Source organism: Tinamus guttatus, unplaced genomic scaffold (genome assembly GCF_059628265.1).
Source record: "Tinamus guttatus ecotype Peru unplaced genomic scaffold, ASM5962826v1 Tinamus_guttatus_pri_ptg000060l, whole genome shotgun sequence".
Taxonomy (NCBI): Eukaryota; Metazoa; Chordata; class Aves; order Tinamiformes; family Tinamidae; genus Tinamus; species Tinamus guttatus.
Genome location: NW_028288594.1, coordinates 10,858,152 through 10,885,262, shown reverse-complemented (window position 1 = coordinate 10,885,262; position 27,111 = coordinate 10,858,152). Strand labels below are relative to the sequence as shown.

General features: G+C 51.9%; 1 protein-coding gene across 1 annotated transcript in view; it reads left to right on the top strand.

Moving 5' to 3' along the window:
- Positions 1-4,744: 4,744 nt before the first annotated feature.
- HEG1 (heart development protein with EGF like domains 1) overlaps positions 4,745-27,111 on the top strand; it is a 37,012-nt gene continuing 14,645 nt past the window's right edge. The window contains exons 1-12 of the mRNA XM_088519415.1: positions 4,745-4,757; positions 15,620-15,850; positions 16,465-16,749; positions 17,108-17,314; positions 17,752-18,072; positions 18,483-18,779; positions 19,646-19,972; positions 20,922-21,221; positions 21,965-22,276; positions 22,734-23,039; positions 23,559-23,900; positions 24,941-26,308. Of these exons, the coding sequence (XP_088375541.1) occupies positions 4,745-4,757; positions 15,620-15,850; positions 16,465-16,749; positions 17,108-17,314; positions 17,752-18,072; positions 18,483-18,779; positions 19,646-19,972; positions 20,922-21,221; positions 21,965-22,276; positions 22,734-23,039; positions 23,559-23,900; positions 24,941-26,308 (4,309 nt within the window). The remainder of the gene's footprint in view (positions 4,758-15,619; positions 15,851-16,464; positions 16,750-17,107; positions 17,315-17,751; positions 18,073-18,482; positions 18,780-19,645; positions 19,973-20,921; positions 21,222-21,964; positions 22,277-22,733; positions 23,040-23,558; positions 23,901-24,940; positions 26,309-27,111) is intronic.

Here is a 27,111-nt window from a genome sequence, read left to right as displayed (position 1 = left end):
GCACCTGGATAATGCAAAATTGCCTTGATGTTGATGTTTCCTTTTCAGGTGTTGCTGGATGAGATGCTCTTGGGGACTGGTGCAATGATGGAAACGGGAAACATTTCTCTTATGGTAAATCCTTGTTTAAACATCCTTAGTTTAAATGAATCCCATGATGGCATGTTATTTAGCTGCATTTTAGTGTTTCTGTCTTATTGATGGGAATGTTTTGTTTTACACATATTTTATAAAGGATGAAAAAAGTAGGTTGTCATAGGATGCAGGAGATCCATCCTGGGAAGATAACCTCAGTGTTTAGCTTGTGTGCGCTCATCAGTGCCAGCTTTTGGGTGGAAAGAGGCCTTCTGGAGGTTGTCAGCACCGGGCTGTGGATTAGTGGCTTTTGGCTAAGCGAACCCCAGCAATAAGGATGGGGGAATGGGCCGAGCAAGCCTGGGTCTTGTACAAAGATGCTGCTACAGCTGTGTGGCTAGTCCTGAATTTATTGCCTTGCAACCACCCTAGTTGGAAACGCTGGATTCTGCTTGGGTATCCGCAGTTTGTGCAGATCCAACTGGCCTGGGCAGACGCTGCAGGGGAAAGCCCTGCGTTGGGTCAGGGCAGCGCGGGGAGGCCGGTTTGCGCAGGGCTGCGCGCGGCGGCTCCGCGCTCCCGACATCGGCACGCAGCGAGGACGGGTAATTTTAGAACAATAAAGGGAAATCCTCTACCTCCCACGCGGGCAGCCCGTGCAACTGCCGCTGCAAGAGGCTGCAGCCTCCAACTGCTGCTGGCGTCTGAAGCAGCCGAGCGCGTTAGCTCTGTAAGCAGTGAAAGACTTGAAGTGATTTGGCGGGGGCTGCCTCTCGCCGGGAGGCAGCCCCGGTGCGGGCGAAGTTTGGGGCTCTCTCTGGCAGGAAACTTGTGAGCCGGGCAGCGCGTGGCCGAGCTGGGCGGGTTCCGTGCGAAGCCGCTCGGCGACAGCCAGCGGCGCGGGATGGGACGCGGGAGAAGTGGCTGCTCGCCCCGCGGACACCCCAGCTGGAGCCCCGGGCAGGACACGGGTGTGGGGTGACTTATTGGGGCAGCGCTGTCCCCTCCGCCCCGATCTAGGGAGCCTGGACACCGAGGCAGGATGGAGCGGCCCCGTGTGCGCCCGTGACGGCCCCTTTGGCTCCGCTCCTGCAAACTTCGCCGTAGGCTGGGGCAGGACGAGGGGGCTGGGGCCAAGCGGAGGAGGGTCCCCCTCGCACGGCGGGGGCGGCTGCGCGATAAAGCGCGTGGCCCGGGGGGGCAGCGGAGCAGCGGGGGGGCCCGGCCGGGCCGGGCCGGGCCGCGGTGATGTCAGGCTCGAGGAGGAGCCTGCGCCGCCTCTGCCCTTTTACTTTCGGGCGCCGGCACCGGGGCCGCCGCCGCGATGGGGCCCCCGCGCGCCTAGGGCCGCGGCGGCCGCTGCGGCTCCCGCGCCGGCTGCTGCTGCCGCCCCGGGGGCGAGTGGGCAGCCCCCGGCCCCGCCATGCCGGCGGCGCGCGCCCCCGCCGCCCTCCTCCTCCTCCTCCTCCTCCTCCTCCTCCTGCCGCCGGGGCTGCCGCTCGCCCCGCCGGCGGCCTCGCTGCCCCTCGCCTCGCCCCGCCGCCTGCCTCCCCCGCCGCCTCCTCCTCCTCGTCCTCCGCCGCCCGCCGCGGGAGCTGCCGGTGAGTGCCGCGCTGCGCTGCCCTGCGCTGCCCTGCGCTGCCCTGCGCGGAGGGCAGGACCCCGCGGGCTCCTTCCCCGGCACCGGCTCCGCTCCCTGCCCGGCCCCGGGCGCAGCCCTCAGCCCGGGGAGCGGGGACAGGTGCCGCGGGGAGGCCCAAACCGCCCCCGCTCCTGCGGGACCGCCGCTTCCCGCGCCGCGTTTCCTCCCGCGCGTCTCCGCTCGTGTCCCCGGGAGCAGGGGCTGGTTGGGCGCTTTATAAATAACTCCGAGTTTGGCCTCGGTGCTGGCAGATAGGGGAGAGCCCATGGTTTTTTTTTAGCAGAACAAATGGAGCTGATTTTAATTGCTACCCGGTTAGCGGGTTTACTGATTTTTCCCCAAGAAGACACATTGCGCTAAGGATGACTAATTCCCGTGCACTTGAAAAGCTGCTGCCGGATTTCTGTAGGTGTTACAAAGAAACCCGATATGTCATAATGTAGCTGTATAGGTTAAGTTTGGAAGGAGGGGGTGGCTTTTACACCCGATCCCCTGCCTGAAAGGACCACAGAACTTCGTCCTTTAACTTCTAATGCAACGAGAGCCTCCTACTTTGCTTGTCAGAGACCAGATCACTTTTGTGCAAGTATGTAATTTCAAGAAATGTGACCAAACTCCTTTTATAACTTTTCAGTTTTCTTCGTGTACCCAAAGTTCAGCTTTGTAAGAAGCACCTGGAACAAGGCGAGTGTGTTTAGTTCATGAGGATGTACTTTGGGGTTAGAAAGGTCCTGAGTGTGTTAGTGTGGGAACAGCCCAGGCACTGGGATGCTGCACTGAAATTAAAGAGGTTTGGGTCTGTTCCCAGCTCCGCGACAGAGCTCTTTGTGTCACTTTGAGTGTCACTCTGTCCTCCAAAGCAGGAGAGCACAAGAGTGCCTTACCTGCTCCAGGCTGCGAAGGGAAAACCTGCTATGGGCTGCATGGCTCTTGGCTGCTGTTTGATGGGAGATGTGTAAATTCCTTGGTGGCTTGAAAGAAATATTTAATTTCATCTTGGTTTTCTGTCTGGCATCTTTTCCTGTGACCTTGATGACTCCTGAGAGCCGACCAAGGAATGCGCTGCCTTTGTTCGAGCCTGAAAAGCTCGGGCTCCCTGTCTGCTCACTGGGAAATAAGTTTTCCTGGAAGCGAGCGGCCCCCGGTCCCGCTCGGCAACCCCGGCGCTTGCTGCGCCGTGTCCCCATGGGACCTGCAGGTGCTTGCGAACTGTTTCACCCTGAATCCCAAGCTCCAGCATGGAAAAGTGATTGGAAAGCCTCATGGCGGTGGGATCCCTAGTGAACAGTGCAATGACCTGTGCTGTGTCCTGGCAGCCGCGCGCGCTCCGTGTTGGCTACGGAGCTGCCCAACAGCCAGCTGAGCAGGAGGGTGTTGGGGACACAGACCGCCACGAGCTCCCAAACCACTTCTGGTTTGAGCTGAGGAATATCGTATATCCTACAGAATTCTGTGTGTTCTGTATAATATACTATATCTAAGCATAGCACCTGAGGACACAGCAGTGACACAGGGCTAGGAATGCAAGCGATGGCCAGTGGTCCCCAGGCCTGGCTGTGCTTCTGGATGGCATCTGGAGCCCCTCTGTGCTCCAAGCCAATGGTCACTTTTTGGGAAAAAACAAGGATAGTGGCTCTGGTTTGTGGCTCGTTTAAAGGGAGAACAGGGAGGTGAGGAAAGCGGTGCTGGGGATTACAGCACTGATGACCCCGTCCTGTGGAAGTAGTGCTGAGCCCTGCACTTTGCTGGGGGTGAAAACCTGCTCTGCCAATTCCCTCCTCTTTCTTCTTTTATTTTGGTAATTTCCTTTTCCCTTTACTGCCCTGTGAGAGGTATAAGGTGCCTTGTCCCCGTGGGCTGGGCACAGGGACGCCCGCAGTGATCTCACCTTGATGCCTAGATTCACTTCTCTGCCGCCTGCCTCCCTCCTTCCGCCCTTCCTTTCTCCCTCTTTCCTGTGCCAGCTGCCACCCTGCCTTTCCTTGCTCCTTCCATGGCTTCGAGTTCACCGTGGGCCGGGAAGCACCGGCTCAACAGGCAGCAGAGGGGACTTCGTGTGGCTGCCAGGAGAAACTTTGCACCCGGGGAGAGCGGACGGACACGGGAGCAGCTGGCCCAAGGACGGGAGGGAATCCCACTCCGTGGCGGATTTAAGTGTCTTGGAGAAGTACGTGCCCAGGAAGAGCCATGAGCACAGGGCTGTGCCACAGCACAGGGCAGCTGGAGGGTCCCTTGCCTGCTGTCCATCTCTGTGCGTGCATATATGTGTGTATATGTATATATATATGTATATTTTATGCCCTCCCTCTCTGAAACGTTTTGTGCGCAGAAGCAGCCAGTTTGGACTCCTGAAGTCCAGGAGGACACTCCTGTTGCAGAGGGTACTGTATCGCCTTCAAATCTGCCCCAGCTTTAGCAGCCTGAGTCTCCCCACTCCTTGGCGGGGGCAGAAGGTGGCTCCACGTGTGGCGATGCCAACGCAGAAAGGTGCAAAACGCTGCTGTTGAGGTGGGCACGACTGCGTGTGCACCACGGCAGGGGAGGAAAAGAGCCCAAGGAAAAATCCGCTCCCGCATCCGCTCTGTTATCAACAGATCTGAGCGCTGAAGCGCTTTGCTGTCTTGGGCATCCTCCCCGCTCGTCCTCTGGTGAGACCGGAGTTGGTTTGTTTTGTTTGTCACCAAGTCCCTGGAGAGGGGCGGGCTGAGCTCTGCTCCTGCAGGGCACAGCACTAAAAGAAAGAAAGGAAAAAAAGGAAAAAGATCTTTTCAGAAGAGGAGGACAAAGAACAAAGATCAGTTTCTGAGTTTCCCAGTACCTTCCTGATTCAAAGTCTCCCAAGGTATTGAGGGTTTCCCACTGACCGGCTGGTTTTGCATCAGTCCTTGGAGGCCGTTTCTGTGATATCTAAAGGTAAATGAATGCAGCTGGAGATATAATTGTGTAGTCCCCCGAGCAGGGCACGCAGAGTGGAGCGTATTGATTTACACCTGGATATGTGGTGAATGGAAGTACTGAGCTGTGACCATGGCGCAGGCAGGTAATGAGATAGCGGTAGTTAAAGCCTATTATGGACTGTCCTGAAAAGTTTCATTTTCTGGAGCCAGCGCACGCCTCTCCCAAGTGCAGCACTTTCAAAGGTCTTTTCAAGCAGTTATCACCGCTTAAGCTGGGTAATTTAATTTACTTTAATTTCCTCCTATGGTTGGGAGGAGGAAGGAGGCGATGGGCACCATCTCAGGCAGGGGGCTGCAAGGTCAGCGCCACTTTCCCTCTCCCATGGCTGCAGTGGGTAAAAACGGGTCTCCGCGTTGGTGCAAATTGTTGTGGGCGTCAGAGGAGCTGCCCATCCCGATCCAAGCGTGGGGTTGCTCCTGGTCTGCAATGAGCTGCTTCCTTGGCTCGAGCTGCCCAGCTGCTGGTCCTGCCACCCCCGGCCCCCTCGCCCGAGTCCTTCCCCGGCAGCTGAGCGCCCGCAGGGACCGGTGCCTTCCTCTGCATCCCATCCCTAGGACGGGGTGGACGGTTAGTCTCATGTAGCAGACCCAGCCCTGCTAGCGGCATATATGGGGCCGTACAAAAGCAGTAGGGCAGGGGCCTTCACAGCATCTAAATCTGGTTAGTTTTACTCCTGAAAGGTTTGTCCAAGCTAATAAAAAAAACAAGGGGAATGAAACAGAATAAAGATCTGTTTCCATTAAAATGTCAAACAAGCAAATAAAAGCTGTCAGCGTAGCAGTAATCGTTCTGCCCTGTGGAAAGGGTATTTCCTTCTAAGTCGTGAGCAGGCTCTCTGGGTCCTCTGAAGTCCCCGCTCCGAGGGCCCGGTGACCCTGTGGCATGACTTCCAACAGCAGATACTTGCTGTTTCCCAAATCAGGACAGGTTTGAACCAGGAGGGCTGGAACCACTCATTGGTTTGTCAGATAAAAAGTTACATCTGACCTGTCTACGCTAGGCACTTCAGCTTTTTATTTATTGATTTATGGTAACCTTAGAGCTACATGGATCAGAGATACCCCAGTGTAAACCCTCTGGCTTTGCCTTTCTTGTGGGCTTTCATAACAGATTTCCTAGCATTTGGGGTTGGGGTGAGGAGGGTCTCTCCATCCTGGATGTGTCCCGCTGTCTTGGCAGCTGCCTGTCTGAGCATGGTGCCGGGATGAGTCCGTGCGTGCCTGGGATAACCACATGGAGCAGCTTGGGAAGGAGACACGTTCATTTCCTGGCACCTGTTACGGTGTCTTTCTGGCACAAAAGAAGCGCTAAGGGCCATTTGTTCAGCTGTCGCTACATGTTCCAAGCAAATTAAAGGCTGGTTGTTCATGATATTCCCCCGATAACACCCTGCACGTAATCCCTGGTGTGTAGCTGTGTGCAGGCTTGTCGGGAGGCTGCAGTGCCCCAAATCCAGGGCCTGTTATTTACGTTCAGCTGAAGATGTGGGTCATGAGCTTCTCTCTTTCCTGCTCGGCCCAACACCAGAGGCAGCCTGCGGCTTGCAGGGGAAGCAGGCCTGTTTGCAAAGCCCAGTTCTGATGTCTGTGAGCGAGTTTGCACCATTTGCATTATAATTGGCTGCAGGTATAAATGTTGCTATGTTTGTTTGCTGGAATATTCTTGCAGGGCAGATGCAAGAGGGTAATGAGCACAGTGGCAGAGTGAGGGTTTTGGAGGCAAATGAGTAAAATGGTTTTACGGGTAGAAAATGGTTTTATCCCATCTGTCCGCCTTTCCCTGGCACCCCTTTCCACAAGGACGCAGCTGATGGGAGGATGGACATAGGCACAGGTTTTCAAGGCCCGCGTGTCGATCCGTGACACCCCGGGGCTCCCTCGCAGCGCTCCGATGGCGCCGGGAGCTCACGTTCATCCTTGCAGGCTGAAATCATCCAAGCTGCAGGACAAGGAGAGAACTTTCCCACCCAAAAGGGAAATGATGTTGCATTGCTGAGCGACCGGCCCAAGTAATAATATAATCCTAGAAAAATGCGGCTCCCTCGAGTAAAGGAAGCGCTGGAAACCTCAGCCCTGCAGCCGTTCGTGGAGCCGTGGCCGCTCTCAGACTTGCTCTGCTCAAGTGCCTGGGGTGCTGCGGGGGGAAGAGGGGACATAGGGACTTTCCAGAAGTCCCTAGAGCCAGGAGACCACTGGGTTGGAGGTCGGTGCGAGAGCGGCTCCAGTTTGGAGCTCTGGCTCTGTCCTCACCAAGGTTCTGGCAGAGGAGGGTGTCCTGCCTCCTTCCACCTCCTCCATGCCCTGGATTTGGGGTGTCCTGACAAGCCCTGGTGCCCTTGGGTGCTTCGGCACCTCCTCAGCCTGGCCGTGCGGTGCGGGAACTCGCGGGCTCCAAGTATTTGTCTGCGTGTCCCAGCCCCTGGAGCTGTCATTGCAGGATTGGAAGGGGAGGAATGGTGCTCGTGGCTGCCAAGGGGTGGCCGGGAAGCATGGGAGCAGCTCAGCCCTGTGGATAGTGGTACAAGGGGCGCAGGGAAGCATTTGGTAGTGGGACCGCTGCAGTAGGGGGGAACCTGGCTGCAAAAGCAGTTGTGTGCCCTGGCCTCTTCCTTTTGCTTGGTTTTAGCCCAGTCGGGCTAAGGGGTCTCCCCGAGGATGTCGCGTTGCTCCTGTGACACCCCCGCCGCCAGCGCGCGCTCCGTGCGGATGCTCCGCTTCCCTGCCCCTTCCAGCGCGCTGCGGTGCCACAGGCTGTACAGGCAGGGCCGGGCGATCCGTGCGAGCTCCTGCCCAAAGCAGACTGCACGTGGCTTTCAGTTCTGCTGGCAGAGCCGCCCAAAGAGCTCCCCGGGGATCTGTAGACCATGGAAAATGTTATCTGTGGAGTCACCAGGCCACAGGGCTCCTTTGGACTGATGCTAGTAAGGGTGGTCTTCATCTTGCTGCTGTTTCTGCATATTTTTAGTGGATATCCCTGAGACAAAGTTTCAACAACTTTGATCCTACAGCTTGGATTCTTAAGCAATCCGTGCGATTTTAAAAAATAATAAAAAAATAGACATACAAAAAGCTTTGCAGAGCACAAAGTTTCTCCCTAAAAGTGAAGGTTTCATCAAGCATGGAGCAAAGCTGCGAGGTTGCTCTGCCGTAGAGGTGGTGGCTGGTGCTTGCAGAGCGCTCACTATATCTCGAGTCCCTGTTCTCTGAGAGGGGCAGCACAGCAGCAGGTCAGATTTAGGGAAATCTTTTCTCTTGACGTTATTCTAGAGATTTTTATGCTTAACTACTGCACGGGCACGTCTGGATTTGAGGCTTCCCAGAGTGGCTTCCGGACGAGCCCATTAAGAAGAACTCCTGCATCTGGAACAACCAGAGGAATTTGGGTCTATAGAGTACAATGATCCACGTCACCATCTGCTAGGACACTGGCGTTAACACCCTTCCTCTTGTGGAAAATCCCTGGAGCCCCGAGGACCGGACTGAAACAGCATGCTCTGCTGGAATGAATCACACAAGCTGGAGATTTGGCCTCAATATCCAGGACCTTTGTGTTATCAAAAAGGTGCCTCCTCTGGTAGCCTAGGGCCAGGGACCTGCAGCCCCCATCTACGCTGCAGTAACTCTTCTTGGGGGAAACAGCCTGTTTTAGGGTATATGTGCTGGGGGCTGGATTTTGAATATTTAAGTTTCTTGGTTTGGTTTTGAACTCTCTCTCTATAGAAAGGCAGATCTGGAAGGGATCTCAAGGCATCTCCCCTTGCAGGATCACCCCCAAAGACCCTTATCTAACATGCTTTTAAAAATGCACTCCAAAGAATTGCCATGATAGGTAAGAGGAAACTTCCTCATTGGGGAAACTGTAGCAGCTGCTAAGCTAAAACTTCTGCAAAGAAGCACCTGGACCGGTGCTGACCAGGCTTGACCCTGTTTGACTTGCCAGATCCTGTGAACTCGCAATTCTGAGGTACTTTAGCAGTCTCGTGAGGTAATGCAGGAGGGAGGGATGCCAGTGCTGTGCACTGAACTAATTTCTACCGTTGTGATTTAAATGAATTTCTGTGAATGGCCCATCAACACACAAACTGCACATGGTTTGCTTTGCTTGCAGCCCGGCTTGCGGAGCATAGTGCTGCTCTTGTAATCCAGCATTTATCTTAGTTCTAGAGCTGGGCATAATTGCCTCTGTGTCTCGGAAGATGAGGAGAGGGGTTTCAGTAGCTGTTCCTCACAAAGGCATCTTTAGAAAGCTACTTGCTCTCCTTGGTACGGGCTTGAAAGAGCACAAAGGAAAATACCCCTGAGTAGCTCTTGGCCTCTGCACATTCACCGTTGTTGGGTTTGGTTACAGAATGCACTTGTAAAAGCAAATCTTTCTGGGACATGATCCGCTTTCAGCGCCAATGGCTCTGGAAATGATGGCACTGGGCGAGCTGCGTGTCGTGCTGCGTTATCACCAGTTGTCCCTGGATGGTGGGGGAGCATCCACGCTCCTCCTCTTCCTCTGCACTGCTCTGTTATGTGCAACATGCCTGTATGTACCTGTGACCTGAGTCAGTCTTTCCATATTTTCTTGCCTGACTCCCCGTTAATGCTGAAGGAGAGGGCGGAGATGGGCAGCCCAGGCCTGTCCTTCTCCATGACCCCTAGCTTCTGTGACCGACTGTGGGACCCAGATGCTGAGCAGGGTCAAAACATGGGGTCTTCCCCTTAGCCTCCCCAGAGCGCCCGCAGAGGGGCTCTGGGATCCGTAAATCCTGTTACCACCCCCGTTCCCAGGATGGAAGCGGGAAGCTGTGGAGGTAGCGTGGCCGGTGGAGGAGGGACCCGGCTGGGCCGCGGGACGAGCGACATCCCGTGCCGGCCTGGCTGCCGCTGCCGCTTCCGGCGGCAGAGCCGCCATCGAGGAAATGCGCTTGAGATCATCATCCTTCGGCAGCATGGGGGAAGGGACGTGGGGGCCCCTCTCTTTTCTGGGGGATTCGTTTCTCTTTCACCGCTTTTTGCTCCCTAGTGTTTTCCTCTGTGTGCTCCCAAGGCCTGCCGTCCCTTGCTGGAAGAACGGGAAGCAGGATGGGCGCCAGCGGGTGCCGGGCTTTGGCTCCCGCGCTCGTCCCCCTTGGTTGTCTTCTTCCAAGGAGCTGCCCTGCATCTGCTGCGCCGAGAGGCGCCGGGCTGTGCCAGGCAGGGGCTAAACGTCCTCCTCGCTCCCGCATCCGCTGTGCGCATCCCAGGAAAGCCGCGGGGAGCAGGGAAGCCCAGAGCAGAGTTTTCCTGGCAGTCCCGGCTCTCTCCGCGCGCAGCGCCGGGTCCGTCCGCCCTCGCGCTCGCCTCCCCTTCACCAGCCAGCATCCAGCAGAGCTCTTAAGCGCACGCTCAATGTTAAGCACATCAAATAGTTCTCCAGGGAGCTATCTGTGCGCTTAAGTGCGTTGCTGGACTGCACTTGCTGTCGGGATGCTCAAGACACAAGGCCACCCCCTCCCAGTAGCTCCGGTGCTGGGTGCTCTGCTGTGCCCTGTTTTGTCCTCAGGACCTCATTTTAGGGCTTTTTGTTGTTCTGCAGGGATTTCTGCTTGGCATTTTGCAGTATCCAGCCTCAGCTGGAGTTGAGTCACCTTTCACTGAACTAGTTTAAATCAGGCTTTACCAGCTGCTGCTCTCTTCTCCCATGCGGGCACAGCTTGTATCCCTGGAAAAGGACTTAATTTGCTCTCCTAGTCCTCCTCCTGCTGCTTGCAGGGCCATAAGCTCCTGTATCCAATAGTTTTACTGGTATCCACACTGGCCCGTGAGTATCGATAGTTTAATTTCCTGCAAGATACATTTGAGTCAAATGCAAGTCGTGGAGCTTGTATCAGAGGTAAATAAGCTGCACTTGGTGACTTGTGCTATGCATGAGGTCAGGGAGAGTGAGCTAATGGTCCCTTCCGGCCTTAAAATAAATTAAACTTTCAGAACGCAGAGTTTAGCCCTGAAACTTTGGAGCTGCTGGCCCCTGTCCCTGCAGAAGAGTTTGCACCTTGGGGCTGCAGATCATTCAGCACCTTGAGAGTCCAGCTGTGCCATTATCACCAAAATACATCCCTGCTTGGAGATGGGTTTCTAATATATTGAATATATCAATTGAAATGAATATGGGCAGCTGCTAGGAGCGCACAGGGCTGCGGGGAGGCTGGTGAGCGCAGCGGGTGGTGAATCCCTGCGTCCTGGCACGGGGCTTCCTCCAAAGCCTCACGGAAGATTTTTAACAATTACGAACCCTGCAGACAAATTGTGGCTTTCTGTTATTTCCTTATTTGCATGAGAGCTTTGTGGAAAGGTCTATGCCATAAATTAACTGGGGTGCTTATAAAAGCGATGGCGGCATCACCCTGCTGTCCACAGCACTGTTGCGTTCGTTTAACCTGTACTGTACATGCTCGTGGAGGTACCATGGATTTTTTCTTCTTTTTTTTTCCTTTCTTTTTTGCAGCCAGGATGTTTTTTCTTGCCTTTTTATTGTTCCAGTGACCTAGCAACTCGGCTCCGGTGGAGCCCGGCCAGCAGACTTCCTCCCGGGCAGTCTGACAGTCTCCAGCAGCTCTGCCCTCGGATGGGAGCAAAAGTTAAAGTGCCTACGGGCTGGGGCTGGGGCTGAGCTCTGCTTTGCGCTTCCTCCCCGCCGGGAAGAGCTTCCCGGGGAATTTAAAACTCTGGAAAGAGGAAGGTGAAGCCCTGCATGGGTGACTTGCCCGCTTCTGCAGGCACAGAGCTGCACAGGATCTGCTTTCCCCCCATGGGTGCCCCATGTGTGTGGATTAAACCTAAAATGTGTCCCAAAATAGGTGAGAAATGCAGGTTTTCCTGGAATTTTGCTGATGTTCCAGGCGGCTTCATCTCCGTGGGAAAATATTGGGAACCTCAGGGCTGGAAAGCCTAGAGCCACCAGCCAGGCAGGGCAATATCCCATCTCCCACGCACAGGTTTATCTGTGCTGCAGGTAGGCTGGAGGTGCCATGGGTTTGGGTGCTCTCCTCCTTTTCAGTACCTGCTCTTTTGCTCCAAGGATCCAGGTTGCACCTTTTTCTCTTTTCTGATGAGCTGGGCTTTGCAACTCAGTTCCGACTGCCCTTAGCGCGCAGCCCTTCCTGAAAATGTGGCCTTTGGGATCTGCAAAAAAAAAAAAAAAAAAAAAAAAGGAGCACGAAGGAAAAAACGCCCTTCCTCATCTCCAGTGGCTTTACAGGTCCCAGAGGGAATGCTGCAGGGAAAGGCAGCACATTCCTGCTTAACAGGGTAGCGCCGTGGACGGAGCGCTGCAGCCCAGCGTGGGAATAGCCAAAGGGGTTAAATGCGCGTGGCTGAAACCTCTTGCATTCCTCCCATGCTTAGTGCACATGAGGGACCTTCTCGAAGGGATATTATCAGCCTGTTTACGCTCTACTGACCAGTCTCAAGTACAATTTTTTTTTTCTTTTTTTTTAAACTTTCACCTCCCCTCCCTCCCCGCCCCCCGCCCTCTCCAAGCTGCTTCTTTCAGGGCAAGAACAAGGAAGGAAACGGAAAATCCCAGAGAGCCCTGGACAGTCCGGATTTAGGGCTGCAGCTTTTGTTCGCACAGGCTCGCTTGGCCTCCGAGCGGCCTCCACCCATGAGCGCTACATCCGCAGCGGGCTTGCAAAACACGGCGCGCGCCCGCGCTCGCTCCTTAGCGCTTTCCTGCAGGCAGCAAGGAGTGCTCTAAGCTTAGGTCTTTATTTTTGCTTTTTTCCTTACTATCCCCTGCTCTCCGCGAGCCTGCGATGATGTTAGGATTATGCAACTGAACAGATGTGGCTTTGCAATTAGGGCAGCGCTTACTCCCGCGGAGCCTGCTTGAGGCTGGCACTTGCCGGGCTTGGTGCGGGATGCCTGGAATCCTGCCACGATTCGGGTTCCTCTGTTGCATCGGTGCCATGCTGCCCTGGGGGACGGTCCCACGCTGGGGACAGTGCCAAGGGGTGCCAGATAGGTGTTTCATAGGCAAGGGCAGAGCCAGGCTGTTTCAGCAATCCCGTGGCCTGCAAAATCTCCTGGAAGCTGATCCATTTTTTTTTCCTAGACGTGACTCCCAAGACGCAGCGTTCTCGATGTGCTCGGAAGCAGGTCCTTCCAGCCGAGCTCCCTGCGCTCAGCATCACTTCTGGCTTTCCCAGGAAAGCACCAATTCCTCGAGGTGTGTGTGACAGTTTGGCATCAGAATTAGGATATTTCTCCTGACAGCTGCGCTCGTGAGGAGGTAAAACATGTAAACCAGTTGGTGGCTTAGGATGTGACAAAATTGTTAGTGACAAATCCCCACCTGAGCTAAAGGGCTGCAGTGGCTTAAGCCTTTAATACATCAGAGGAGGCCAGATGGTCCCCTGTTTGTTTTTTTGGAAGAAGTTTGCATCTGGTCCATCTGCTCCCACTGGAGGGTCATCTTTGAAGGCTGATTTCTGCAGGCATGTCGACAAAAACTGAGATCGCAGTTGTCTCGCATCTCCATTAGCCTTGACGAGAGAGTGAGGAGCTGGGGTTTCACATACGTTCTGTTGGCGATGGAGCAGTCATTTCAGCAATTCTTTTGGGTTTCCTTATTGCACCCCGTGGGCCAGATTTTCCAGCACTGTGAGGGGAGCTCTACCTGTAAACCCTGTACTGGCCACGTGGCTTTCCTCCCCTGGCCAGAGACCAGCTGCCTTGCAGGGCATAGCTAGAAGTGCCAGCATACTTTAAAAAGCACGTGTAAATAACACCTTCTGATTCAGCACATCTGCTCCCCGGCCGCACTCAGAGCCAGATTTGCTGACTCCCGTGATAAGCGTAAGTGTTTTGCTGCTTTTTATCCCCAGGAGCTCTGCAGAGGCAAACACGGCTGGGGAAAGCAAGTCAAACGGTGCTCTGGGATGCGCTCCGGGTTCTCCTCTGCCTTTTGCAGTCCCAGCCTTGCTGCGTCCTCGGGGCAGGTCAGACCCTGGCTTTGCCGAGGGCAATGGCAAGAGAGGTTAGAAATCCTCTAACATGTGCAGTGGGCTTGTAAGTGGTTACAGGCTGCAAGCAGGAAAATATCAATGAGTCCTTTGCTGCCAGAGCCAGGGGTGAATTTGCTGAGCTAAAAACAACCAGCAGCATTTCACTTTCCAAGTGGCTGCATTTGGTTGAGGGTCGTGGATTCAGGTCCTCCTTGCTGTCGTTTTCCTCATGTCACTTTTAAGAAGTTGTGCTGGGGCTCCCAGCCGTGGTGTGCGAGGGCCGGTGCTCTAAGTGCGCTCTGCTTTGCCTCCCTCGTGCAGCGAGGCCGGGCCGTGCACAGCAAACCCGGGTCACACATCTGCAAGCTCTTATGGAGCAGAGAGCCACTCCGTGCACCACCCTCCAGTGGGCTGAGGTTTCCAGCGTCACTGCTGCTATAAATGGCCTTGCGGGCTGCAATTACAGCCTTGCATTGACTTGAAAATGGATTTAGGGAGCAGCCCTGCAGTGCGACAGCCCCGCAACCAAAGGGCGACAGTGGCTTGTTACGTGGGAGAAGCTGGCTCACGAAGGCAGTGGGATGTGTGGGGTGCTGAGTGCTATGTCTCTCTTTAAAGACACCAAGGAGACTGTGTATCCTGGTGCTACGCATCCTGGAATGAAATGTGGGTTGGGCTACATAAACCTCAGTTTCTTTTCTTTTAGTGAGTTCTCAGTAAAACCCTTACGGACAGAGACAGGAAAGACAAGCCCTGAAGTGGAGCAGTGGCTTACCTGGTGTGTGAGGTGTTGGGGGCAGAGCTGAGCGGTGCCACTAGCAGCTGTGCTCATCTCACCTGGCCCCTCGTCTTGGGGCACCTTGTGCCCAAATGCCTGGGAGGGGAGCAGGGAGGCCAGGACCCCTCCTGCAGCTTGGTGGGTCTCTGAGCTGCCACTCAGTGAAGTGGGGAGAGTTCCCCTCCCTGTGACACATCTTGCAATTTATTGAGAGGCTTTAAACCCTGTCATCCTAAATGCATGTTCCCATAGCAAGGCTCCTGCCCTGCCCGCTCAGCCAGGAGAGCGTGCTTTGGACTACAACATCCTAGAAACTGCTTTGTGCTCGCAAGGAACATGGATCTTAACTTGCAGTTTCAGATGTCACGGCCATGATTTGGCCTTGCTCAGCCTTGCTGTTGGCTGGAGAACATCTGGTTCTGAAATGCCAGCCAGACCTCAGGGCTGTGAGTGGATCAACCCTCGCTGCTGTTCTGCACGTGAGTGCCATGGATGGCAATCCCCTTGCCTTGCACACAGCCCTGGCTGGGACAGCGAGCTGGAAACCCCCATTCCAGCAGTAAATCTCACTTAAACTGCTCGCAGCAGCTGTCATTAAATGCTGTGCTCAAAATGATGCTGGGCCGCATGGCACATAAGGCTCAAGCTGCAGCTCAGCGCTGCTGCTGCCAGCAGTCAGCATTAACCGAGCCAAGGAGCTGACTACTGAATATCATCTCCAGCCCTTGCTTGGAGACTGGTTTGGAAGTGCATGTAGATTTTAAAGAGGCAGGTGACCATCTATGTGTTTCTGAAGATCTTTCAACACCTGTTGACCTGAACAGACCTGAAGACGTAAAAGCTTCTTCCCTATCCATTTTCTCATGGTCTGGTAAGCATTAAGGCCCAGATACTCCAAAATGTCCATTACCCTGCGATGACCTCCAGCACCTTCAGTACCCAGAAGGCTGAGGCTGGTTTCACCCACACCATAATTTTCTCTCTTTTGGTCTGGTGTCTCTGCCTTCAGAATTTGGCACCACAGATCCATCCAGTTTACTCTGATGTGTATCTCAAATTACATTTCTTATCAATGAGATATTCTTCTCAATGTGATCAGAGCTCAGAGTTTGTCACCATGACAAACCCCAGCCTACACAGTCCGGACTATCAAATTTTGATTCTTTTTCTTCTTCCACCTTCTCTTTCCTTGCAGACATCCAAAGTGGCCAGCAGGCGAGGAGGAGCAGCCAGCTCAACACCAGGCCCTGCAGCCACCTCAACACCAGGCCCTGCGGCGCGGAGGGCACGGAGGTGGCGCCGGCGTCGCCGCGGCAGCGCCGAGGCCCCGGGGGACCCGGGCGTTTTGCACGGCGGGCGACGGGGCCCTGGCCCGGCCCGGCTGCCCCCAGCGCCGCTCTGCCGCCCTCGCAGAGCCCGCGGCCCGGTGAGTCTGAGGGATGCAAAGACGGTTTGTGCGATATTCCCACCTTGCTGCTCATATCCCCGGGGGTAATAGTGCGCAAGTGAAAAATAGCAGAGCACCCAAATCAAAATTTGCAGCTAAGACACACACACGAAAAAATTGCAATGTGTAAAAATGCCTGTCTTGGTGCTTGTTCATGATCTTCTCCAGATCCAGCAGGACTCTGGACATACGGAAATGAGGGTGTTTTCTTAAAAGCTTGCTACATCAAAGGCAGATTGCCGTGGTGGCAGTACAAGTCAGAGCAGATTGTACTGTTCCCATTTCATTTCTTTTCTTAATATCCCTGTGTGTGAAATGTGTTGCACTAGGATATGAACGTCAATGTTATCTTTACATGTTTTTTTTAATTAGTCCTTTTTTTTCCCCATTCGGGGGCTTGACCCTGGAGCTGTCATGTCCTTGTTGAGTGCCCGGCCTGCCAGACCTGGTACAAACTATGTAGTTTGTGCCTTTTTGTGCTTTTACAGAAACATCTGGATTTCTTTGTGCAGAAAGGAAAACACATATTGAAATGCCATCGTTTTCCAATACTGCTTGTGTATTTTCATGTGCTTTCCCCCCTTGCCTTGCAGCTGGTGGTGGCTCCTCTCCTCCTGTGAGCATCTCCACGGTGTGGGAGCAGACAGGTAGTCCTGCCACTGCACCTGCATCCTCGAGGAGGACCCTGATGCCCCGGCCCAGCAGATCCCTCTCGTCCTCGGGGACACCCAAGTCACCAGGGCAGCCCCAGTCCTCGCCCAGTGCCCCCGGTGCCCACACTGGTGGGAGCAGCCACACGCCGAGGCCTGCGCACTCCATGGAGGAACCCACCAGCCCCATGCTGACGGCGTCTTCTGCCTCAGGAACCACTTTCAGAGGTGAGCTTGGCTGGCTCACAGCTTCAAAACTGTCTTTAAAAGCCTTTAGGCAGCATTTGTGTTCTTAAAATTAATAATAAAACAGAAAGTAAAAAGAGCTTGTTTTTTGGCCTGCTCTAGAGGCAGGCAGCTGCTGGGGGTGGTGGGCATGGGCCTTGGTCTCCACATGGTTCCCTGCAGCTCTGCAGAGCTGGGGCAGCAGCCGCTGGCAAGCCCGGGGGAGTGTCAAGTTTTGGGACATGGTGGCCCCGCTCCTGCCCGCCTCAAGGCACTTAGTGAGTCCGTACCTGATGCCTGGGTATCACCAGGAGTAAACGCCGCCACTTCAGAGCTTTCCTGCTAACCCTTTCCTTCGCAGCTGCCAGGAGCAGCCAGCAACCAGGCAGTGACCAGGCAGCAGAAAACCGCACTTGGGATTTCCAACCGGGAACATCCAGCCCCGCGACCCATCCCCAGGCCTCCTCCCTATGGACACAGGACACCAGCATCTCACCGGGTGCTAGTGGGCCCTCCATGGACCACCAGCCACTGTCCTCCTCGTCAGCTCTGGGAAGCACAGGCTCAGGTGGGCCCTTGCTGTTGAATCCCGTCCTGTCCTTGCAAGAAAAGATTGGGCTGATTGCACCAATAAAGGAGGGATTTAAAGCCAAATCCCCTCTCTCCCTGCCCAGTGAACCTGGCCATGGTGCCTCCAAGCCCTGCTCACCTAGACTTGCTGTTTCCAAAAGCGCCAGGAGCGCAGAGCCCTGCAGCGGGTAGTCAGCGCTTTCCGGGGCCGCTCTGCATCCCATTCCCATGGCGTCAAGCCACTTTTTATTGCAAGCAGCAACTCAGGTTTTCCTGAATGGAAGGGATTCGTGCCTTTCCAAAACTGCGTTTGGTCCAGATTGAAAACTTCCTATGCTTAATATCCATGCATGCACTCTAAGCATCTGGGAAGAAGCGGGGTCCATCTGGTTATAATTTTGTATGTATAAATCCAACTCTTTTATTGTGTCTTAGCCATTGGAAGCAGCTACCAGCCATCCAGCTTCTCAGCAGCAGAGGAGGGAATTTCTCACTTTCCTAGCACCAGTGCCTACAATTCAACGCCATCCACCAGAGGTGGAGGAAGGACGTTAAGGTCTCTACTAAGCAGCACCAGCCTGACCAATGCAACAGAGATTTCCACCTCTGGTACCAAAATGATCCGCCCTTTGGATCGGACCCAGTCCTCTGGGACATCCTTGGCAGCAGAAGCTGGCGATGGCACAGGTGCCACCGCGACATTCACGGACCCGTTGCTCCCAGGCTCTGCATCTACTTCAGAAAGCACTTCCAAAAGTGAGTTTTGATAGCTAGCTTTATAACTTGGAACATTATTTAAAACCCCTTTATAAACAAAATACATCCTTTTTATTTTAAAGAAAGGAGGAATAATATTGTAGTTGGCACGTTCTGTATGTTTAAAAACATTTCACAGAAATGAAAGTATGGATAAATATTATTCTTGTTGGAAGAGGAGGAGAGATTTTTGTTGAAAACTTTCTCTATTTTGCAAGCAATAGCTTCAGCAGCTCCTACGTGGAGTCCTTTTTTTTTTTTAGTCTGAATGATTTCTCAGTAGTAAGTAGCTAGGTATTGAATATTCATACATCTGTTATCTGCATTAACTGATACATCCTGGGATGAAGCTTACCCAGCTGTTTCAGTTTACATATGTGCAGCTTTACTTTTCCTGTGTCCTTTTTTAGCTTTGAGAAGCACTTACGAACCAAAGAGCATCTCGGACGCAGCGGAGGGGCCCTCGCACGCTGCCACCAACGGTGCCGCGGTGGCTTCGGCGCGCACTAGCACTGTGGCAAAGTCCTCGGGCCCTGCAGCTGGCAGCAGCATCCCCTTGGCCACGTCCAGCAGCAGTGCCACCAGCCTCGCAGGCGGGACCACGTCCTCTAGCGCAGCGTGGACACGCGGCACAGGGGGCTCGCGGGACGCTGCGAGCGTCACGGCGCTCCCACGCGCGCGCTCCGCCGCGGGAAGCGCTTCCACTGGTAAATTTGTTAGGCTGGAAGGAGGCAACTGGGGGCTGAGGCGGGATTTTGCATTCCCATGGCGCTGTTGTAAATGCGGGGATTTTTTTATTACTGGTTGCATCAAGCTAGCATGGGGATTTGAGAAGAGTGGAAGGGGATTTCAAGGTTTGGCTGAAAACCTGCAAAACGCTGGTGTACTCGCTTGCTAATGACATTTCCCATGCCAGGAAAAGCGGCCATTGCTTTGTGCCTTGCCACTCAGTTAATGCACATTGAGGTCTGCATGGGTGAGCTGCGGTGCACGCGCCGGGCAGACGAGCTGAACTGCAGCATCCCTGGCGCCGCGTCACCCTCGGCTCTCCCCTAGCTTGGCAAGTGCCCCTGGCTATAAGTGGATTACACACCATGCTCATGTATCTCTGGTGTCTAGCTTGCATGCGTGTCCCCGTGGGCAGCAGCCGGGGTTTGCTGCCCACTGGGGTCTGTGAACCTGCACCGTTGGGTCAGGCTGGGAGCTTTGGGGGTTTGAAGGAACCTCAAGACTCTTTTTTGGGTCATCCTCTGGATGAGCTCTGAACTGAAAGGGAGAGGCTCCAGGTTTAAATTGGTTCCAAGAGAGCTTAAATGCATAAATGAAATGTTGCAGACATCTTCACTGTAAATTATTTCCATCTTTTTTTTTTGTTGTTAAATTGTGACTTCCATAGCTTTTTATAAGGCCTGTGTGCCTAAGCAGGAAGGAGTTGCACCTTCCTGAAGTAGCTCCAGATTGAGAACTTCATCCACTGTGAACAAATCACGTACCCATTGGTGCATGGCCTAAAAGAGTCCATCAGTGTATGACTTCATGTGCGTAAAATAAATCTGCTTTTTTCGTACCTCAGGTTTCAGAGGCAGCTCCCGACCAACTAAGAGCTCAGCTACGGAGACAAGATCTGCTGGTTCTGCTGCCACCAGCTCATACATTGCAGCCACAGTCACCAGCATGGGAGGAAGGACACTGAGGTCTGTAACCAGTATCAGTAAACGGGTAGCAGAAGGATCTACTTCTGGTACTGGCATGTCCCAGGCCACAAGTACGAGCCAGTCCTCATCTTCCATAAGAGAGACCAATGGAGTTAACGGGTCAAGAGCAGTCATGGATGTCACCGAGCCTTCGGTAGACCCTTCGTTAACACATTCTCACTCTGTTTCAGAAACACCTTCGGCAGGTGAGCTCAAGTTACAAATGAGATACCATTTTTCTTGTAAATTAAACTGGGGCTATTATTTTTTCCATATTATTTTCCGCTTACCTGACTCTCTTCCATAGATCTCAAAGCATGTTACTGCTGTTCGGTATACACTGTTAGGAAAGATGTGATGTGATTTTCGTGTCTGAATTATTACTTCTTAGGAAAAAAAAAATGATTTGGATTTTACAGAAAGGACACATCTTCTGTGAAAAGTCTCATCAAGTCAAGAAAAACAATTTACTTTCAAATCACAAATCTTTTCTTTTTACTGTCTTGAATTGCTATCTGTGTTTTATAGGCAAAGGAACTAAACAAGTGAGGAATAAATCATGTCCCTGCAGTGAAAGGGACTTGACTTCAGTTCCTTTGAGTTCCTGCCCTTTGCTGAACCTCTTGGACCATGTTGCTTCCCATAAATTTAGCCAGTTCAGCACATTTAAGACAACTTTGAACGTGGTCTCTGAGATTCTCTATGCAGAGCTTATGGTCCTTGACCCATTGCAGTGCTGAGGGAGGCTGATCCCCACTAATCCCATTTCTTCAAATTTGATATGTTTTCTAAGCTCTCTGCACTGCTCATCATTGCACCTCAGCTGAACTGAATGCCAGGCTTTTCTGAAATGCTGCAGTATTTATTTGTTCTAGCAGCATGGAGTGCAGTGAGCCACGTAACGGTGAAATTAAGTGCAGAGCATAGTAGTTCCATAGACTATACAATTGCACTTTCCTTGGCATCAAATCATGTGTTTTATAAGACAATTTTTCTATAGAAAGGATCACATCCTTTCAAATTTCCTCTTTTCTCTGGATTGACATCTGCTTGTATTTTCTATCTGCGTATGTGCTTTCTGCCTCCGAGTGTTAGAGAAGAAAGCTCATCTGTTTGTTTATAATCTCACATGTATATATTTTTTTTATCACATAGCTACTGGAAGGGGCCACGTGTCACTTAGAATTCCATCAACAGGGAAAAGGACGGATTTTCCTAGCACCACTGCTTATGTTTCGACACCATCCAGCAGAGGTGGAGGAAGGACATTAAGGTCACTACCAAGCAGCACCAGCCTGACCAATGCAACAGAGATTTCCGCTTCTGGTACCGAAGTGATCCGCCCTTTGGATCGGACCCAATCGTCTGGGATGGCTTTGGCAGTAGGTGCCACCGCGACGTTCATGGACCTGTCACTCTCAGGCTCTGCATCTGCTTCAGAAAGCACCTCCTCAGGTGAGCTCTGGTGGCCTCCATAGGACTCATTCCCATGGATCTCAGCCCTCTATGGAGGGATGAGCAGGATGCTAGAAGATGCTGGACAATGATATTGGACTTCATGGAATAAAAATTTGTCTTTCAGTGAAAAATACATTATCCCTGTAAACTAGTTGTTATTTGCATTTACTTGCCAAAGAAAATCAGCCGTATTGCACGAGCAGTCTGGCCTTGAGAGCTGTTGTTTTCCAAGCTGGCCAAGAGGACTGTCTTGAAACCACGCTGTGTTTATAAGAGCGGGGAGGCAACACTGGTTGTTCCTGACTCCCACCCTGGAAAACAAATGCAACGTTTACGGATCCTGCACAACATGCTTTGTTTAAATCTCTCTGAGTTATTCACCACTGCAACCCCACCTAGTTTAATTCCAGGCATTTCTATAGTTGTTCTGGTGTCTGCAAGTGCCAGCAGTCTGGAATGCAGACCTGGGGCACGCAGCAATGAAGGGAAACAAATAAACATCGACCTCAACGTTTTGTTTTTAGTGCCCTCTTCAGGGTGCCGCTCTGTGAGCAATAATTCCCTGTATTCTTGAAAATTGGTTGTGTCCTTGCAATTAGCATTTTCTCCAGATTTAAGTCTTCTCATGCATTATATCTCTATGCACACTGTCTGCCTACGGGTGAGGTTAGGAGAAAACGTATCCATCTGCTTACAGTTTGATACGTATAAATTGTTTTGCTTTATTTATCCTTTCTCAGCCGAAACAACTATCATCTTGGCTCCAGAAAAAAGCGAGTCTGAGTCTCCTCTCCCCAGTGCCTCCAGCGCAGCGACGGGTACCAGGGGTGCAGAAAGGACCATGGAGCCCGGAGCCAACATCAGTGCAGCTCCTGGTGTTGCAGAAGGCAGCACGTCCTTGGATCCAATCCAGCTGTCATCTTCTGTAATGGAAGCTGGAAGTCAGCATAATATTTCAGAGAGTGATGACGAATTCGGGGAGCTTCCAACGCAGCCACTGCCTATATTTTCTTCCAGTCTTTCAATGTCTTCATCTTCCCTGAATAATTCTGGTGGGTTGTGTGATTCCTGAACTTTGCACCCCTCTTCCTTCTTTCCCCACCTTTGCCATGCTACTTTTTTCCCTCTTTGCCTGGATAGGCCATGCACACATCCTGCTACGCATCTGCAGTGTCCTCAGCCAGGGCACTGGTGCCTGACGGAGGGGATGCTGGTTGGTGGGTCAGTCCCGGCTGTGCTTTCAGGGTCCCACGCGCTGCATCCATGTCCACAAAAGTTAGTTTGAAAGCCCACTGCTCCATCCAAGGCTTTTCTTTTACTGGCCTAAAAATACTGGTGTCCTGAGAACTCCAGTTAACAAATAAGTGGTGTCACTAACTGAGTTATGCTTCCAGCTATGACAACTGTAATGTTCAGATTTTAGTCCCTATTGGAGCCTCAGGAGTATCATTAACACATAAATGTTATATTTGTATGATATGTATGTATATCTCTGCCTTGCAATTCCAGGGAGAAAAGAAAGGGTTTCCAGTGTTCCTACCGACAGCATGTACACCTCAGCTGCCTTCTCTACGCATGGAGAGGGGACATCTGAGGCTCCAGGTGACAGCAGCACATGGAGCAAGGTGACAGAAAGCTCCACGTCCAACCCAGATGTGGCCAGGGAGTCGTGCTCCAGTCCTGTCCCCTCCACAACAGTGTGGCCTGAGGGAGGGCCTGTGTCGTCCAGAGATGCTGGTTACACCGAGCCCTTGGCCGAGGTCACGCTTTCATCCCGGGCCTCCACTGCCTTCTCTGCCCCCCAAGAAACTTCTAGTGAGTTTTTTCTGAACTGCAGAGCTGCCAGAGTTGAATTAGATAAAAAACATGTACTCCTCCTTCTCCATGGGCTTGATATTGCAAGCAACATGTCCTAGAGCTGTTGTGGGTGGCATGGGCAACATTTATAAATCAAGATGATTTTGTTTGTGGATATTGTTGTATATTGGCAACTGTTGGTATTAAAGCTCAGGATGAGCTGTGTTCGCTTGCTATAGAAAATGTTTACAGCTTGCCTGAGTGGGGTGATGATTCTAAAAACTTGTGTCTTTATGAGTCTAATGATAATCATTGAGTCTGTACATTTTAAAGGCCAGTTTCAAAAGTTTTCAATGGAATAGGCCTTGTGTGTTAAGTCTGTGTTTAAGGTGGCAGATGTGTGAAATCTACTTAATCTGTATTTGCCTGTGCAATTTTATTAATTTGTATTTCAAAATAGAATTACTGTAGAATGCATAAGTCCACTGTGAGCGGAGATGATAAAATCGAGTGCCCACCTTTCTGGTACCGTTTCAGCCACTGGAAGTGACCGTCACTCACTGAGCAGCTCGGGTACCGAGAAGAGGGTCTCCCGCGCTCACACCGCCCCCGCGCACGGTTCAGCCACGGTGACGGGAAGCGGGGAGAGGACGCTGCGCTCTGTGGCAAACAGCACCCTGGAGCAGGGCACAGAGAGCTCCACATCGCACGTGGAAATTGCTAATTCCTCCGAAGCGAAGAGCTCGGTGCCCAGGGAGCAGAGCAGGACTCCAAACATCTCCGCAAGCAGCTTGGGCGTCACGGGGCTTGCGACTGAGATGCTGTTTACGCATTCTTCCAAGATCCCAGCTTACTCATCTTTCCAAAATGATCTCTCAAGTAAGTTAGTGTGTTTGTCTCCATGTGTTTTCTGGGGGGAGGAAAAGAGTAAGTCCCCAGTATCCTGCATTTACCTGTGTTGTGTGCAAAGCCCTCATTCACTAGTACATGAAATATCATCCGTGGGTGCACACAGGGGATGTCTTTGTACATTTGAGCGCTGCCACAAATAGCAGAAAGCCAAACCCCATCTGTCAGGGAAATCGTTCCAGGAGGGAAACCACCATCCTCAAGGACGAAGAGGGTTCCTGATTCACTAGCAAGGAAGTTGTCTTGCTTTGATGGTCACGTCGTTTGTTTTGCATCCTGGCTAATTTGTTGTTGGGACATTTTGTAAGTGTTTCATGCTGACCTAAGTCAATTCTAGAACTAAGTTCAATATTCTGTATTTTAGAGATTCCTGAAGATCTATTTAAATCCTGAAATTCATCTTATAAGATTGACTGTACCTTTAATGCAAAATAATCTGAATTTTGCAAGGTGGTGTGCTATTCATTTAAGACTTCCTGCCTGCAAAGCTTTTGATCAATAAGTTCATGATAAGCTACAAATTAACATAATAATTTCATCCTACAGAGGCACACAGTTCACTGTATCTAGAAACAAATCGACATAAGATTGATATTCTTTAGTACAAAATAGAGACTAAGAAGGAGAAAATATGAGTTTTATAAGTCATGACAGATAAAGAGAACAGATGAGTTTTCCTGCTTAGCCTGCCACAAAATATTACAGAATACCAAGTGCTTAATCACATGAGAAAAGCAATACTAGAAGAAGCATTTTTTAGAAGCGTATGCTTTCCACAGGAGCCTATGTCTGTCAAACTTCAATATTTTGAAATTAAAGAATGCAGAAGACTCCCAATTCAATAGCCATGAAATTCTAGTGTTTCAGGTCACTATGTTACAAGTTGAAAAGGAATGTGGACCATTTCACAGACAAGAATGTTTGATGTATTTAGCAAGCAATTTTAATATAAAGTCAAAATAGTTTCATATTATGCTATCTTTCTAATGTATTTTGTCCTTTTACTCCAGGCTTTCCAAGTAGCCATCAGCCAGTCAGTAGCGTTGATGTGGAGAAAAGGACCTCTGTTTCACACACAGATGGCACATACATTTCAACCACGTACACCAGGGGTGGAGAGAGGACCCTCCTGTCTATATCAAATAGTAGCACCTCTGCTGAGTCCTCGGAAAGTTCCACTTTTTTTTCAGACATTTCCAGCCCTTCTGATTCATCTCAACTTTCTTCTGTGACCCAGGACAGAAGAAGCAATGTCTCCAGTGACAGCAGTTTTATTGAACCATCTACTGAGCCATTGTTAGTACATTCTTCCAAATTGTTGACTTCTGCTTCCACAGACACTATACAAAATACGACCGTTTTGGATACGGACTCTGAGCTGTTGCCTACTGGCAGATCACCTCTATCTTTATCGGCATTTCCATCCTCTTCCTCAGCGCCATCACTGCATTACTCACCGTCATCGACGCCATCACCAGTGTATCTGTTTGCGTCGTCAGAGGCATCTGAGCTGCTGTCTTCCTCCACGATGGCCTCATCCCCTCCTCTACAGGCTTTGTCAAGCGCCGTGCCCACTTCCTCATTGCTTTCCTCATCTTATTCATTGACGTCTTTATTACCTCTGTTTTCTTCACCGTCTTCCACGCCGCAGGCCAAGGAGAGCGGTCGAACAAGCACCTCGGTGGCTACCACGGAAGCCAGGCAGGTGCCCTCTACCGCAGCCATCTCTGGGAGCTCTCCTGGGGAGACCAGCAAGCCCAGTGGAAAGCACCAGCCCCTGGACAGCACCTCCTTCATCTCTGCAGGCTCTCCTCCTCTTCCCACCGAGCCCATGGAGCGGCTTGGCAGCCGTGCTGTGTCCGTGTCTGCTCCCGCACATGCAACGGAGATCCCCTCGCCAAGCGCTGCTTCTCCCAAGGAGGGTGGCTTTGGAAAGACCACCCCCCCACTCACCACCGCTAGCGCCACCCTGAGTGCTGGGACAACAGGGACACCCCATGGTGCCTCGCCGAGCACAACGAACCAAAAGGTTGTCCCCCCGGCAGTGCCATTGACTACAGTGAAGCCCCTTGTGCTGACAACACCTGCAGTGCGCAGGCCAACCCCAGCTCAGCCTAGCACCACGAAAGTCCTCAGGGCCCCAACGCCCATTGCTACTGAAACAGTTCATGCCACCAGTCAAACTACAGAAGCTGTTGGTCGAAGCACTGCAAATACTGGTGGAGTCACCGAGGGAAACATCCCAGTGACGAATCCTGCTGAAGCACCTCCACCCTCCAAGACCACCGTCAGCGTTGCAACGACTTCAGACACTGCTACAAAACCAACGACTCTCACTCCACCGAGCAGCACCGTGAGGACACCGTCGCCAGTAACAGGTAACCTTTATAATGGCAACTGGGGGATGTGACACGGGGACCAGGAGCACATGGGTCCCTGGATGGTTGTGTAGCAAATTGTCCACAGGACTGGAAATAAAAATTTGGTCTTCATTCTTGATATTTTTAAGATCAGGATTGAGGAATCAGGCAGAGATGCTTGAAAGAGGAGAACATTTTGGTGGGTGTTTGTGATGAAAATGTTAAGCTAAAATCTGGAAAATTCAAAATAGAAGGTGAATGGCTTTCCAGGTAAGATTAGGATGCACAATCTTTATATTTCTCTTGAAAAATAGATCAATACGTATTTCTTCATGAGAAAAGGCAGTTGGCTGGTGTTTGCTGTTTGCATTGGAACTCATTCTGTTATTACGACGTATGATCATGTTCTCCCCGTCTCGCTAAATAATCTCCTTCTCGAGGACTCGTCCCTTCTCCTGCTAGGTTACATACCACAGTCTTGCTGAGTGCATTGATGTGACCACAGCTATGGAAGAAAACATGAGAAATGTGCTAAGCAAGTGTTTCAAATTGTCTTTTTGATGACTCGGTAGTTCAAGGGCATTCTGTAAATCCCTGGGGATGTTAGAAACCGGGGCGGTTATACTTAGGCAAATCCTTCACCCTATAAAACTCAAATGCGTAAGTTTGCAAGAGCGTCTTTGCGCTTAGTCATGGGCAACTTCTTTCAAGGAGTAAGCTGGGATGGAGAGTCATGTCCTTCAGAGGACGAGGCAGTTCAGAAAAAGGTGGTTGTGGCTCACTGCAGCATCCTGGAAGGAGTTTAGATGGCAAAAAGTCCC